A 15,073-nucleotide genomic window follows, 5' to 3' on the forward strand; every position below is an offset into this window, starting at 1 on the left:
TAGAGATAGCCTCAATTTTTTTTTAGGGATGTATCATTAGTTACATATTTGTAGTGGTAGGAGAGCATGTAAATGTATCTGTGTGATCAGGTGGAACTGCAGTAACACCTGGAGTGAAGGTTCTCAGATGACTAGTCATCTCTAAGCCGAAGAAAGGGTTGGAGCAGTTGGCGCGGATTTTTTGCAGACAGTCGCGCCAATACAGAACAGCATAGAAGAGCGCGATTTTTTTAGTGAACAGACGCGCCCATTGGCGCAGGTTTGAGGCTTATAAGAGCGCCAACGAAAGCGTGACTGAAATCCGTGGCTGTTAATCGCGCCAATTTCCATGGACACCGTGAATTTTTTTTTCTGCAATTGGCACGGATTTCTGCTCAGTGGCAACAGATTTGATTTGCCCGGTGGTGGCGTGTTGGAGCTTGTTTGGTGATCTGTTCGGTGGTAGCAGATCGGTTTTGCCCAGTGGTGGAACAGTGAAGTCCCTGAATCTGTTCGATGGCAGCAGATTGGACTTGCCCGGTGGTGCCACAGTGAAGTTCCTGATCTGTTCGGTGGTAGCAGATCGAACTTACCCAGTGTTGGCTGATTGGAGTGTTCAGTTGGGCGAAAATGAACAACAGTATAGAATCATACCTCCACGAGCCTGGAAAAATTGATGGAACGAATTTCTCCAACTAGAAATTCAAAATGAAAACTTTGCTGGAGAGCGTAAATGCATGGTCGATCATTGAGGGAAATGAGAAGAGATCTGGAACAGCGACCCAAGAACAAGATTGGGATAAAAGAGAAACGAAAGAAAAAGTTATACTGAAGATGTCCGTTAAGGACAATATTATCCCACATATCAGAGATTCCAAGTTGGCCGCTGATATATGGACAATGATCAAGAACCTGTACGAGACTCAGAATACAAATAGTGTTCTGGCACTCAAGGGAAAGTTGTTTGCATTGAAGATGGACGAGAATGAGTCCGTTGTTGGATTCTTGGCCAGAGTCAAGGATCTGAGTGACAAACTGGGAGCTATTGGAGAAAAGGTGTCCAACTCAGATCTAGTCACACTCACATTGAACAGAATGACTGATGAATATCATACGTTTATCTCAGGGCTGTCAGCGAGGGAGAAAGCCCCTTCATTTGATGAGCTGACAACGATTCTGCTCCAGGAAGAAGAGCGACGACAAAATCTAGAAACTTGGAGAAATGACCTAGCTTTGATGGCGAAGAGGCGACAATATAGAGGAAAGCAGCACCAGCACCAACATTAGCACCAGCAACCGCAGCAGCAGCAGCAGAAGGGAGCCAACTCTTTTCAAAAGAGATCATTCAGAGGTATGACTGATAATTATGTTAAGAGATGTTTTTATTGTGGGAAACCTGGTCATCAGATTAAAGAATGCTATAAGAGGCAGGCGGATGAAAGAAGACGCAAACAGAGGAAACATCAGGGATGTTTTGCTGAAGAAGAGGAGGACCACAGCCATGATCTTCAACTATTCATAGTTGATTGTGCTCTTTTAGCATCAAAGGGAGATGAGGACAACATATGGTATGTCGACTCTGGCGTATCCTCACATATGACCGGTAAGAAGGACTGTTTTGAATTTCTTGAAGAATCTGCATGTGGATCAAAAATTTATCTAGGAGATGACAGTGGGTATGAGATCAAAGGATATGGAGATATTCCTGTGAAGCTACCTAGTGGCGACATTAAACATCTTAAAAATGTATTATATGTTCTAGGAATTAAGAAAAACTTGATCTCTGTCTCAATGATTACAGACCAGGACATGCAGGTGCAATTCTTTAAGAATGGTTGTGTCATTAAGGATAGCCAGATGGAAACAGTTGCAACAGGAGTGCATGTGGGGAATTTGTACAGATTGGATGCAAAGAGTATGCCACGACAAGCAATGGTTGCAGCTGGATCAACAGTCGAAAATCTCTGGCATCAGAGATTTGGACATCTCAATTTGCAAGACCTCATCTTACTTCAGAAGAAAGGTATGGTCGATGGACTCCCTGTTTTTCATAATGTCAAGCTGGAATGTGATGGATGTGCATTAGGGAAAATTCATAGAGAAGAGTTCCCTTTGCATGTCAACAGAAAGGAAAGAGACATCCTAGAACTAGTGCATACAAATATTTGTGGACCTATGCAAACTAGGTCCTTAGGAGGTGCATATTTTTTCCTGTTGTTTACAGATGATTGCACTAGGTTTTCATGGGTGTATTTTTTAAGTAAAAGGAGTCAAGCCTTTCGATACTTTAGAGAGTTCAAATCTATGATAGAGAACCAAACAGGAAAGAGGATAAAGATTCTCCGCTTGGACCAAGGGGGAGAATACAAGTTAGGAGAGTTCATGAACTTCTGCAAGCAACATGGGATTATGCAGCAATTCACAGTGCCACACACTCTACAGCATAATGGAGTAGCAGAACGCAAGAACAGAACTCTTGTGGAGTGCGCGAGAAGTATGCTTCAAGGTAAAGGTCTATCAAATGGTCTTTGGGCAGAAGCCATTAATACTGCTGTTTATTTAAAGAATAGGAGTCCTACTAAATGTATACGCTTCAAAACCCCCTTTGAAGCATTGTTTGGACTCAAACCAGCAGTTAGTCATCTAAGAATATTTGGATCTAAAACTTATGCTCATATACCAAAAGCGGATAGAAAGAAGTTAGACCCTAAAGCCTTGAAATGTATATTTGTAGGATATGGCACAGAGTATAAGGCATATAAGTTATATAATCCTGTGACTCATAAAGTTTTTGCAAGCAGAGATGTTATTTTTCATGAACATACTGAAGATGGAAAGGAAGACTCTAACAGTGACAGCCACATTCCATTGTTGATAGAGATGAACAGTGACGAAGATGAAGAGCAGGAGCAGGAGAAGAAACAGGAAGAAGTAGCAGCAGATAGTGTAATAAGTGATGATGCAGGCCCGGAAAGTGCTGAAACAGATAGAGTTGAGGTAAATCCTCTACCTAGAAGATCAGGTAGGAAGACTAGACTACCTGAAAGATTGAAAGGCTATGCTTTAATGTCCAAAATTTTAAACATTGTTGAACCTTCAAACTATGAAGAAGCAAGTAAATCAGATGAATGGAGGGCTGCAATGCATGAGGAAATTGAATCAATATATAGAAATCATACTTGAGATTTAATTGAGTTGCCTGAAGGAAAAACCCCTATAGGATGCAAGTGGATGTATAAACCTAAGATAAATGCAGATGGGAGTGTAGAAAATTCAAAGCTAGACTAGTAGCAAAGGGTTATTCACAGCAAGAAGGAATAGATTTCGATGACACCTTTGCCCCTGTAGCTAAACTAAATACAATTAGAATGCTAATTTCTTTAGCAACAAAACATAAATGAAAGCTACACCAGCTAGATGTTAAGTCTGCATTTCTGAATGGAGAATTAAAGGAAGAAATTTATTTAGTACAACCTCCTGGTTTTGTGAAAAAGGGGCAGGAGCATTTAGTGTGTAAATTGCATAAGGCACTTTATGGTTTGAAACAAGCACCCAGGTCATGGTATGAGAAAATTGATTCATTTTTATACAGCATGGTTTTCATAGGAGCCTCAACGACCCAAACCTGTATACCAAGATAAATAAACAGAGGCAAATAATTTTGATTTCTTTGTATGTGGATGACATGATTATAACAGGAAATGCAAATAATTTGATCAAAGAAATCAAGCAGCGAATGTCACAGGTATTTGAAATGAAAGACCTTGGAGGTATGGAAAGATTTTGGTCAAACTTTTCTAACTCAAGGAAATTATGCCAGAATCCTTTTGGAAAGATTCAGAATGGAACAGTGCAAAACAGCAGCAACACCATTGCAGCAGAATCTCAAGTTAAGCAGTGACGATGGCACAAAACGGGTGGATGCCACTTTGTATAGACAGCTAGTGGGAAGTTTGATATATCTCACGACAACTAGACCTGATCTGGCATATTTTGTTAGTGTGTTGAGCCAATTTATGTCCAAACCACTTGAAAATCACTGGATTGCAGCAAAATGTGTGTTGAGGTACCTTAGTGGTACTTGTAATTATGGTATTTTATACACTGACATTTCTGATGTTACTTTAGCTTGGGCAGGTAACCTGGATGATCGAAGATCCATCACAGGTTACACTTTTAGTATTGGATCCGGGGTTATTTCGTGGAGTAGCAAAAAGAAAAGTATTGTAGCATTATCATCATATGAAGCTGAGTACCAAGCGTTGTGTGCAGCCACATGCGAAGCCATCTGGTTGAGGAGATTGCTTAGCGATGCAGGCGAAGGACAGAAAGAAGCAACCAGCATCAAAACTGACAACCAGAGCACAATAAAGCTTGCATACAATCCAGTTTTCCATAAAAATACTAAACATATTGACACTCAGTTTCATTTTGTTCGAGAAAAGATACAGTCAAAAGAAATATGTGTGGAGTATTGTAACACTTGTGATAATTTAGCTGATATTTTTACTAAGCCTCTAGGGCGAGTAAAGTTTGAATTATTTAGAGGGATGTTAGGAGTGCAGAATAACCCTTTCTCCATTAAGGGGGGGAGTTAAAAATAATGGAGAAATGGTTATATGGTTGTAACGCATCTCCTTAGTTTAGGATTAGTTCCTAGAGTTTAGGAGGTTGTTCACAACTACCTAATTTTCAGTGATGTATTTAATATTGTAATATTCATTTGATGGAATGTAGAGTGAACGAGAGTGAGAGTCTCCTCTTTGTTTGAGTGCAGTCTCCCAGGTGTTGTACACACCTGTGAGCTGCAACTCCTTCATTTAATTCAAAGTTTGATTTTTATCTTTTAACAAATATAATGTTTACTATTTAGAATGATGTGTTTCACCTACGTGTTATGACTAGGGGAGCAACTATGTATTAAAGTTGTAGCAAAAGTGAATTAGGACATAACTAGTGGAGCAACTATATATATTAAGATTTAGCCAAAGTGAATTATGTCCTAGGGCCTAGGATTAGAAAAATATGAGTCACAAACATGATTGATGATGTGGAGTAGATATTTACTTATTTGATGTTTTTATTTAATAAATAATTCATATATTATAAGGTAAAATATAGATATAGAGATAAACTTACCATCATTACTGTCAAACTTGTCCCTTGAATAGGTTTCCTTAGGAATATTTCCTAGTGGATAGCTCTTATCCCGACTAGGCTAAGTTATGCTTGGTCTTACTTTTCCCTAATTAGGTTGAGCTATGCTGGGTCTTACTAGGTTTCGTATTAGTTGAAAATATTTGAGTGGATGATTAAATATAACTGTTTTTACTATTTTGTTTTTTAATTTAATAAATAATATTAAAATATTTTTTTCAAAAATTCTAAAATATCAAAAATTAGCATAGATTTATAGTCAATATTATTGGATAAAGATTATACTTATTATATTTCACAAATAAATATATATATATATATATATATATATATATATATATATATATATATATATATATATATATATATATATATATATATATATATCACAAATATTGTTCTTTCATATATATAATAATTTAAGTATATATATTTTTGTGTTATATTATTTTTTAAAGTTAAAAATTTCATGGTTCATATTATTATATTTTAATTTGTTTACAAAATATTAAATTAATGAGAACGAAAGAATATTTTGTAATTTTAACATTTTAATTTTAATATTATTATATTAATGAGAGTGAAAATATATTATTTTAACAAGTATTAATTGATTTGATCTTAAATGGTTGGAAGGAATAATTGGTATTCTTGTCATCCAGAATCAATTTCGATAAATGACATGTTAAACTTATTGTTGTGTCGAGAGGCTCTCTCCAACCTAGTATGGTAGAGATGTTATTGTCTTGTTTAACCTTTAAAACAAAAAAAACTACTTGAAATTAAATCAGCCTAGATCTATTTTAGCTCCAAATCTACCAAGTGTATAAAAGGATCAAAACTTTTGAGATGCAAACTCCTTTTAAAGTGAAAAGAGATTTGATCCCTCTCGGCACTTGGTGGATCTAAAGTTAAGATGGATCTAGACTATTTATTAATAGACATATTTTAAAATGAATATATAGGTAAAAATAGTTAATTGAAAATTATTCTAAACTTAATAAATAATGATGAAAATTATATATATATATATATATATATATATATATATATATATATATATATATATAGGAAATATATTTATATTCTATACGAGGAATATACATGTCTCAGTCTTCTCGAGACTTCCATATTCAATAACAAGGTTCTAAGCAAGGGCAAGGAAGATAACAATCATTCTTTCCAACCACATGAGGTAAGCCTAATCGACAAAGAATATATATGTATATGTACACATAACACACATATCCATTCACGTTGTAGACAAAATGTTGAGTAAATGCATCTTTCTCTTGTGTGATTGCCTCAAGGGAAACTAGTCACCCTCAATCTTCAAGTTTCAATAATATGTTCATCTAGAAATTTAAATTATTCAAATTACCAAAGTACCAAAATAGTTTTATACCTTCAACTATAAATTTATAAATATCTCCCTTCCTTAAACAATATAGAAAATAAAAAGTGCCCTAAATCAAGGTTTTAAGTAGGTGATTAATGGAGTTCTTCTTCTATATTAGTCTTATTAGCATCCGTAGTATGCTCAAGATGATCCATCTATGGGCCATGAAGCTGATATTCTTCCATTGGGATGGTAGGATTGGGAAGAGTGCCCTCAACTATCTCTTATGAATTCTACTCTTTGTCTCCATTTATGATTGGTGCCACTGAAAAGGAATTCCCATAAAATCCTTTATACATCAACTCAATCTTCCTTTCGAAGATCCTAAGTGTGTGTAGGATGTATTTATCTATGCCAATTTGTTTTCCAATACTTAGGCTACTCGATTTTTCATCTAGGATAATTTGTAGTATTGTAGAATTTAGAGTCTCTTATTCTAGAATAGATTAGTTCAAATACCCAACCTTCAACCTTGTTGAAGATTTAGTCCTTAGATAGGGCACTATTTTTTATAACAACCTACTTCTCCACATCCTCCATCAAACTTTAAGCCACCACCTAGACCCAACCGTGGTACTATTTTCTATTGTCCTATCCCCCCTTGCTACTCTAATAGAATGTGAAGGGTTGGAGGAAGAGTATTCTTGTATTATCTAACCATGGCCTCTCATTTTCTTTCCCCGCCTAGATCTATGCTATAACACTTACCATTTTTCTCCAAGAAGTTTGTGACACCAACAGAAAATATATCCTAGATTATGTAGACTCCCTAGGGATAGTGATACTCTCCCAAACTTTAGGTAAATCCAAGATCCTCCACTGTGATGGAATGACCTATCTCTACACCTTAGAGTACACCAAATTATGAGAATGTGATCTGTAAACTATTGTGGATATTCCATTGGACAGTTTGTGACAAAAAATCTAATAAAATAACATTTAAAAATATGAAATCTACACTTGTATGGTTTTATTTCTCTTTAGATTTCTGAATCTGTAGATTACTATTAATTGTGTATGCATGAAAATTAAAATTATGCATAAAATAGAGTATAATGAGATAAAAGCTCATAAAAACATTTGACACAAGATACAACTTGGGAAACTCTTTTGGGAGAAAACTCAACTAGAAGGTGAGGTAACTCAGCTTTCTTTCTTTGAATAGAAAATGATTGTGAGTACAAAGAAGTATGGATTTTTTTCCCGTGGGCTACTAGAGTGCACAAATCATCTCTAGGTTCTCTATCTCTTGTCTCCCTCGACTAGTTTTGCTCATATATGGAACAAATGCACTTAAAAGAATGGAACCCCTTTTCCTCCTAGTGATTTGGTTATAACACAACCCGATATCCTATTATTGGTTAGGTTTGACTACCTCAACTCTTAACCAGAGTTATAATATGGACTCTTCTAGAGTCTTATTCATCACAATTACATGGCTAGTCCCTTTTCCATGAATAATGTGGGCTGAAGTGGCATCCACTCGAATTATGGTGGTGAAAATAGGAAGGTCAACTTCAAAGTGGCATAACTTTTGCATATGGACTCTGTCTGATGTGATTCTTATGTTGTTAGAAAGGTATCTAGGTGTAGAATATGAAAAATAGGTTCAATAGTAAAGGTGGAAATTTTTTATCCCTAGAAAATAGCATTTGATGCCTTAAAATGCTCCCAAAAGGTTTTAGGCCCCAATTTACCAAACTGGGTGTCGTTGATAAAAATGATCCCATGAGATGATTCCTCCACTTTTTTCAATATGAAATCATTGAGATGGATGAAAAACAATATAATAATCGAATTTCGATCAGAATGTGGCTCTCCAATTCCAATTTTAAAGGGACCATCCACTTTAAAACTTCTAGGCCAACAGTTTATGAGATTGTGCCTACGAAAAAATTTAATTCTAAAACCAAGAGAAACCATCAAATTCGGAAACAAATTATACCTTCTCCCTACCATCCAGACTTCCAAGAGAATGGGGTCCCTATGATGCCTTTTCTACGTATCTCCTATTACCACTTTGATGCTCCTTGTTGATTTATTATACTCTCCATAACCATCCAAGGAATGTAAACTTCCTAATGTGCCACATTCATCTCCAAATAATTCGTAGACACTACTTTGGGAATTTCCCTTCATTATTTGTGATCAAGAACAGTCTGGGAGGGCTTCACAACTCTCCCCAGTATTTTCATGCCTAGTCCAACTACATGCCATCACCTCATGCTTTCACAAAAATGAAGGAATTGGGATGTCATGTGGAGCGATGAAAAGGTAACACATGGGAGCAATCATGTTTCATTAAGCCCAACATCCATCCACATATATATATATATATATATATATATTAATCCACCATATTGCTACTTATAAGAACATGGGAGGTAGTTGCAAAGTAACTAGTCCTTTCTTCATTAAACAATTAACTGAATTAGATATTAACTTATGTAATAAATTCAATTACTTAATTTATCACTTTGTGTGGCTTTGGGTTCTTACATAAAAATAAAACATATGGGTTAAGTCTTAATCATTTGTTGTACAAATGGATGGTGCACAATAAGGGGCAAGTCTCACTCTCATGTCAATTATGAATCCTAATTTATTAGCTATTCAAATTTTGTTGATTTATAATGCTTATGGTATGCATTCTTACCTTCAAGATAATGAACAAGATCTTGTTCAATAGCAAGATCCAAGTTTTGATTTTTGTAAGATAGATTTTGAACCTTCATGAGTAATATTAGGATTATGTTAGTTCTTAATCTAATCTAGCACCAACACTAGTAATTTAACCAAGAGCACAAGCATTTTCCCTTACCTACTAGCTAGGGATATAGTTTGGGAAAGAAGTCTCATGTGGTTGTGAATTTGTCTCTATCTCTTTTGGCTTGAGAATCATTTAATGTTGTATCTTAAAAAACAGGTGTAGGCTTGAGGGATATGAAAAATTAGAATAACTTGTTGGACCAAACATGGAGTAATTATGAAGGGATATCAAGTTTACAATGATGATAGTTTTTGGTTGCAAGCATTTATCAAACTTCTATGACATGCCATTTTGTATCATCCAACATCAAAGTGAAAATATTAGACTTATCATAAGAAGAGGTAAGTATCTCATTCTAATTGCATAGTGATTAAGGCATGAAAATTGGTCCATGTATAAAATTTATCCCTTAAAAAATTCCCCAACTTATATAGCTTGGTTATGACCAATATCTACTCTGAGAATGTAGCTTTTCAAGCAAAACTTCCATGCATTTGACAACTTTTCAGTTCAAAATTTCTTGTATTTGTGGTTTGGTGCACTTGTGTCTAGCTACCAAGCATTGAGGTTTTTGTTACTACAAGGATTCTCATAAAACTTCTTACATGTTCTCTTTTATTGTTCTTATATTCAACAAATTGTCCAAAATATTTTTTTTTGTGTTTTTTTTCTTTGTTTACGATTTCACACTTTCACTCATAGCAATTGTGTATAATAAGATATTTCTTTTAGAAATAATAACAAATCATATTGTTTCTTGTCTTTTGGCTTCTCCAAAATTGTTTCTCATGATACTGTTGTAGTTTTTTCTCTCTTTTCTATTTACTTGCTTTGTTTTATTATGAGAATTTCTTCACTTAAGTTTTGCTAAGATCAAACTCTATGTCAAATCTCTCTCACTAAGATCCCTCCAAGCTCATCAAGGATTAGTGTTGTTAGTACTTGATATGCCACATTGACATCAAATACTATGGTTTGTTGTCTCATGAAAACTATTCATGTACTTTTGTTGTTATGTGCTATATTTTGGTTTGTAATATGATACAAAATATAGATTGAGCTTTCATATAGAGTCATTCATTTTTAAGGTTATTTTTAATTTTTATTGTTTTCACAATTTCAATCAATATAAATAGCTTCCACAACTTCAATCAATATAAATAGCTTATTCTTAGTAACCTTTTTTTTTTTATCCAACTTTATTTTAGAAAACTTATGCTTATGATTGTGAACAAATTTTTTATATTAATAAAGTTTTCAAATTTCTATAACAAAATTACATTATATAATTAAATTTCAACTTTTCAAACCAACAAATTTAATAATCATTTTCCTTATTAATATAAAATTTAAACAAAAATAAAAATAAATAAATAAATTTAAATTACACAATACACTATTATATTATATAATATAATAAATATGTCCTTAATGCAATCATACAAACTAAAAAAAACTTTGTCCTTAATGCAATCATACAAACTAAAAAAAACTTTAACTTAGCCCTACTAATTCTCCAAACACCTTTGTTAGCATTGTAGAGAACTCTACATTACTTGAACTCCTTATTTGAAAAAAATCTCATCCACTTCAACAACTCTTCAACGACTTTACAATACACCTCAACAACTCTTCAACGACTTTACAATACACCTCAACAACTCTTCAAGGACTTTACAATACACCATTCTTATGAAAGATTGTTTCAACGCACAGTGGTGTTATTTTTCAAAGATATGGAAATGAAACGCAATGATTATTCAGCTAAACAAATGAAGAATGAGATCATATAAAGAAATTCATTTGACATTTAGCCATTTATACACAACCATCCTGAGAAAATATATCTAACGTGGGGCTTACTCAAGAACCAATTTCATTCTCAATGCGCATCGTAAAGGTCTTTGGCAACACATCACAGCAAATACCCAAAACAGATGTAACCCTAATTACAGTCTTGCAGAGCTATCGCTTTCTTTCAACATATATAACCCTATTAAGCTCCGAGCCATTACATCTACTGGTTAAAGATCACTGCTCCAACCACTTTCGGTTAGTGCAATCGAACTATTGATCAATTTTCAGGATGCAACGCCAATCATCCACGCTCACCGTTCAAGCCTAACTGAATTCGAAGAGTCGAATATAATTTAAAGAAGTGCAGTATATTGACACCAGCTTCAATGATACGTTGTTGACTTTTGCCCTCTGGGAGGGTTGATTTCGTCTTTATCTACTTTGATAATTAGCCACAAGGACAACTCCACTCACTTAGGGCCATACATGAGACGCAGGCTACCATCATCAGAATTGGCAACGGGCTACGCAGCATTAAAGGTAATATACATGTAGAAATATACTTCACGAAGAGTGATATACCGCCATTGATGCTAAATATTTTTTCCATTTAAATGCCCCTACTTGTTAGGAACAGAAGTTATCTCTTGAAAAACTCTCAGTCGATTGCGTTTGCGATTCACCTCTACTGCCAGCCCCGATCTTTTATGCCGCTCATCTTCTTCTTGCGATCCTCTTATTCCCTCTTCATGACAACAAAACCACTCCAAATTTTCAACAGAGGACGCTGCTGATTGACATTCCTCAACAACCTTTCTTTTTCTTTTACAATCCCTGGCTTCCTTCAACAATGCTTCTACATGCTCCAGCGACTCCGATCCCCCTCTACTGTTATAATTAATAGAATCGGTAGATTTTTTATGGTTGTTCAGCACATCTTGCAGAAAAGCCATGGCCGCCTCCTCCTTCCCTTGCCTCATCAGACAAACGCTGAGATTACGGGCCTTGTTGTCATCTGGCTCCAATGCCTGTGCTTTCCTGTACGGACAATAGGAAGTGTAATCGAATAATTGAGCTGAGAGGCTCATCTCATTTTATAGTCTAATATCTTTTATCAATTGAATTGAAATTTTAGTAATTTCTACTAAAATAAAAATTATGAAAAATCTAACCATTAAACTCATATTTTTTTAAGAATGGAGTCCTTGTAGACTAATCTAGACTAATATTTTTTTGAGTACCCCTTGGCTCATATTAACGATAGTAAGTCAACAATTCATCTTTAATTGAAATCCACCTGTAAATAATTTCTGCAGAATAGTAGTCATGCTGTTGCATATACGCCCATCCTAAATTACCCTGCCAACATCCATTATATTCTCTTTCAAGTTTCAGCCACTGTTAAAAAGAAATACTAAAAGAGCAATCAGGGTGTGGATGTTGTGTACCAGAAGCCGAGTGGTCTCTTGCTTTATAGAAATTTGAAACTTCCTTCCATGTGACCGTGCAGTTTTGGTGGATTTGCCATTGAATGCAGCGCCTTGATGAATCAAGCGGAGCTTATGCTTCAACAGGCTAATCTGCTCATTAAATCTTCCACATTTCTGCAATACAAACGCTAGAGATTAAATGCCATGGAGCAAAGCATATAGTTCTTATATAGCTCCTATGAACATGGGAATAGTTTGAGTTTGTACCTTAAAAAGATCAATAAGCACATTATCAAGAGACTCCTGCGCTTGCTGCGAGCAAAGATGTCTGAAGGATTTAATGGCCTCGATGGCTTCCAATGGCCGGTTCAGCTGCTTCATCACCAGGGCCATGTCCTTCAATGCGCTGTCAATGCGGTCTCCGGCATTAATAGCTTCCCAAAACAATGCGATGGCGCCAGTCGGGTCCTTCTCCACAAGCTTTATCAGTAAAATTTAAATACTTCGAACTTTCAGAAAAAGCTCATGAATAAAATAGGTCTTTCGAAACAAAATAGACAAAATAAGGAGGAATCTTTAACCTGAAGATGTTTGGCTTTGCTATAGGGGGTGTCTCCGGCGGGGACCTTGTACCTAGCATGAAAGGGATCGGCTTTTCCCTGCGCTTTCATGAAGTTTATCGGATTTCCCCGAGCCGAAGCAGGGGACGCGCTGTTCAGCGGATAGTGCAGTTTAAACTTTAACGTCAGATTTCTTTGCAATGGCGAAGACTCAGCTTCCACTGTCATTTCCTCTGTTTTTGCAGTCTATTTCACCGGTGAATAAGAGTTTCCAAAACCTTTCAGGTCCTAAAAACCCTACGTGCCGTAAATTCCAGTTCGCCTTTAGAGTCTTTGCATTAGTCAGCCATTAGCAATCAATGACTTTATGCTCTGCATATTAGGGCCAGAGAACATAAATTCGAAGCAAAAGAAGCAAAAGACTCCGGCAAATCGTCCGAAGTCTGCAATACAGAACAAAAATAAACTTAAACGCCTTCAGATTCAAGCATTTAAGAAATATTTCACCGCTGAGTGAGAACGTTCAAAGCGTTATCGTTACGAAAAGCCACGCCCGGGAATCTGAAGTTCACCTTTAACAGTCATTGCATCAGGCTGCCACTACAGCTCAATCAGCTTCTGCTTTGCATTTCCAAGCGAGAGGACATAAATTCTGAGTTAAAGATTTAGGGAAGCTGTTCCAAATCTGCAACAATAAGAATACGAACTTAAGTGCCTTAAGGTTCTGGCATCTATGATTTTTTTTACTTTCTGGAGCTCAGAAAACATTCAAAGGATAAACAGAAATTTTGAAACTACCTTTGACAGTTTGGCTCCTAATTGTATTGAGACAGAAAACTCTGGAAATCTAGACTGGAGGCGGGATTCGACATGGAGAGTCAGCAGTCGTTCGTTGTTCTGAAGATTTATCGATCGTCCTCGCCCTCTCGTGGAAGGATTCTGGAGGTTAAGGGGCATTGCGGATATACATGAAATGTAAGGGGACTAGACATACAAAGAACCTGGACTTGTTTCCGTCCACATACATTGCTTGTCGAGTGGGTCTTCTTGCAAGACAATATCAACTTACAGGTTGGACCCAGGGTTGGAATTTAAGCAACATCACTATCAAAATTCACAGTTGTAAAAATGTGTTCCATAAACTGCTTTCCTTTCTTTTAACAGTGTGTTCTAAATATTGTGTTTAACAATTAAACACCTGATATTATTGTGTAGGATATGACAATGAAACAAAGATGTGTGAGTAATCCAGCAAAAAATAATAATACTAAAATAATAGTAATAGAAATACATTTAAGGTTAAAAGTATATTTTTTATTATTTAAGAAGAAAATTAATAAAAGTTACTAAATGATTTTCGCAAGTTGAAATATTATTGCAGTAATTTTAATAATTTAAAATGAAAATAAAATAATAATTTATAAAATTTAAATAATAAATTTATACTACATATATTAACTTGTATATATTTTAATAATTATTTTTATATTAAATGATATTTATATAATTTAAGTTTAATTGTTACCAAAAAATATTGCATTTAATTTTTACTAATTTCCAAATTTAAGTTTTTGTGATTTATATTTGACAATTAAGAAAAAAAATTGGCAATAATCATATGAGAGAAGTTTTGTCATTTGGAACCATCCAGTGTGATTCATGACAAGACAGAGAATCAAATCTTGGCACCAGATTAAATAAAGAGAACAATATATAGACTCTTAATAATGTTAAGGGTTAACATCTAGTTTTTGAAAAAAATACTATTTTAATATATAACTTCAATTACATAGATCAAATTATATTAAATTAAATCAAATATTAAGATATGGTTAGATATTTAGTCAAATGTTTAGATTAAAATAAGAATAAAATTAAAAGTTAAAAATGAATTAAGGCCCTAATAAATGCAGTAGTCTAAGGAGCCAGAGGAATTGCCCGCAAAGTTTTGGAAATTCCGGTCATATTTAGAGAAAATCCA

General features: G+C 34.9%; 1 protein-coding gene across 5 annotated transcripts; it reads right to left on the reverse strand.

Moving 5' to 3' along the window:
- Positions 1 to 11,147: 11,147 nt before the first annotated feature.
- Positions 11,148 to 14,126, reverse strand: LOC149248657 (protein SULFUR DEFICIENCY-INDUCED 1-like). Of its 5 annotated transcripts, none has more exons than XM_089458508.1 (7): positions 13,891 to 14,125; positions 13,665 to 13,777; positions 13,114 to 13,464; positions 12,800 to 13,012; positions 12,551 to 12,706; positions 12,400 to 12,461; positions 11,148 to 12,140 (listed from the first exon to the last, which is right to left on the reverse strand). In XM_089458508.1, exons 3-7 carry the CDS (start codon positions 13,318 to 13,320, stop codon positions 11,723 to 11,725), a joined length of 1,056 nt encoding a protein of 351 aa, XP_089314634.1. In that variant the 5' UTR covers positions 13,321 to 13,464; positions 13,665 to 13,777; positions 13,891 to 14,125; the 3' UTR covers positions 11,148 to 11,722. The 5 variants fall into 5 exon arrangements, with proteins under 5 accessions (XP_089314634.1, XP_089314635.1, XP_089314636.1 ...); XM_089458509.1 differs by having other exon boundaries at positions 13,114 to 13,535; XM_089458510.1 differs by having other exon boundaries at positions 13,600 to 13,777.
- Between the last annotated feature and the right edge of the window lie 947 nt (positions 14,127 to 15,073).

This window comes from Pinus tabuliformis, chromosome 7, assembly GCF_031772625.1.
Source record: "Pinus tabuliformis cultivar Carrire ecotype Pingquan chromosome 7, CPIR1, whole genome shotgun sequence".
Taxonomy (NCBI): Eukaryota; Viridiplantae; Streptophyta; class Pinopsida; order Pinales; family Pinaceae; genus Pinus; species Pinus tabuliformis.

What these genes read in the sequence shown, in the direction of transcription:
- LOC149248657 (XM_089458508.1), bottom strand. Translation starts at nt 13,320, where the DNA reads ATGACAGTGGAAGCTGAGTCTTCGCCATTGCAAAGAAATCTGACGTTA. An exon ending in TGCTTATTGATCTTTTTAAG is followed by an intron (nt 12,707 to 12,799) that starts GTACAAACTCAA and finishes TTTGTATTGCAG; the next exon opens with AAATGTGGAAGATTTAATGA. An exon ending in TCTGCAGAAATTATTTACAG is followed by an intron (nt 12,141 to 12,399) that starts GTGGATTTCAAT and finishes TTGTCCGTACAG; the next exon opens with GAAAGCACAGGCATTGGAGC.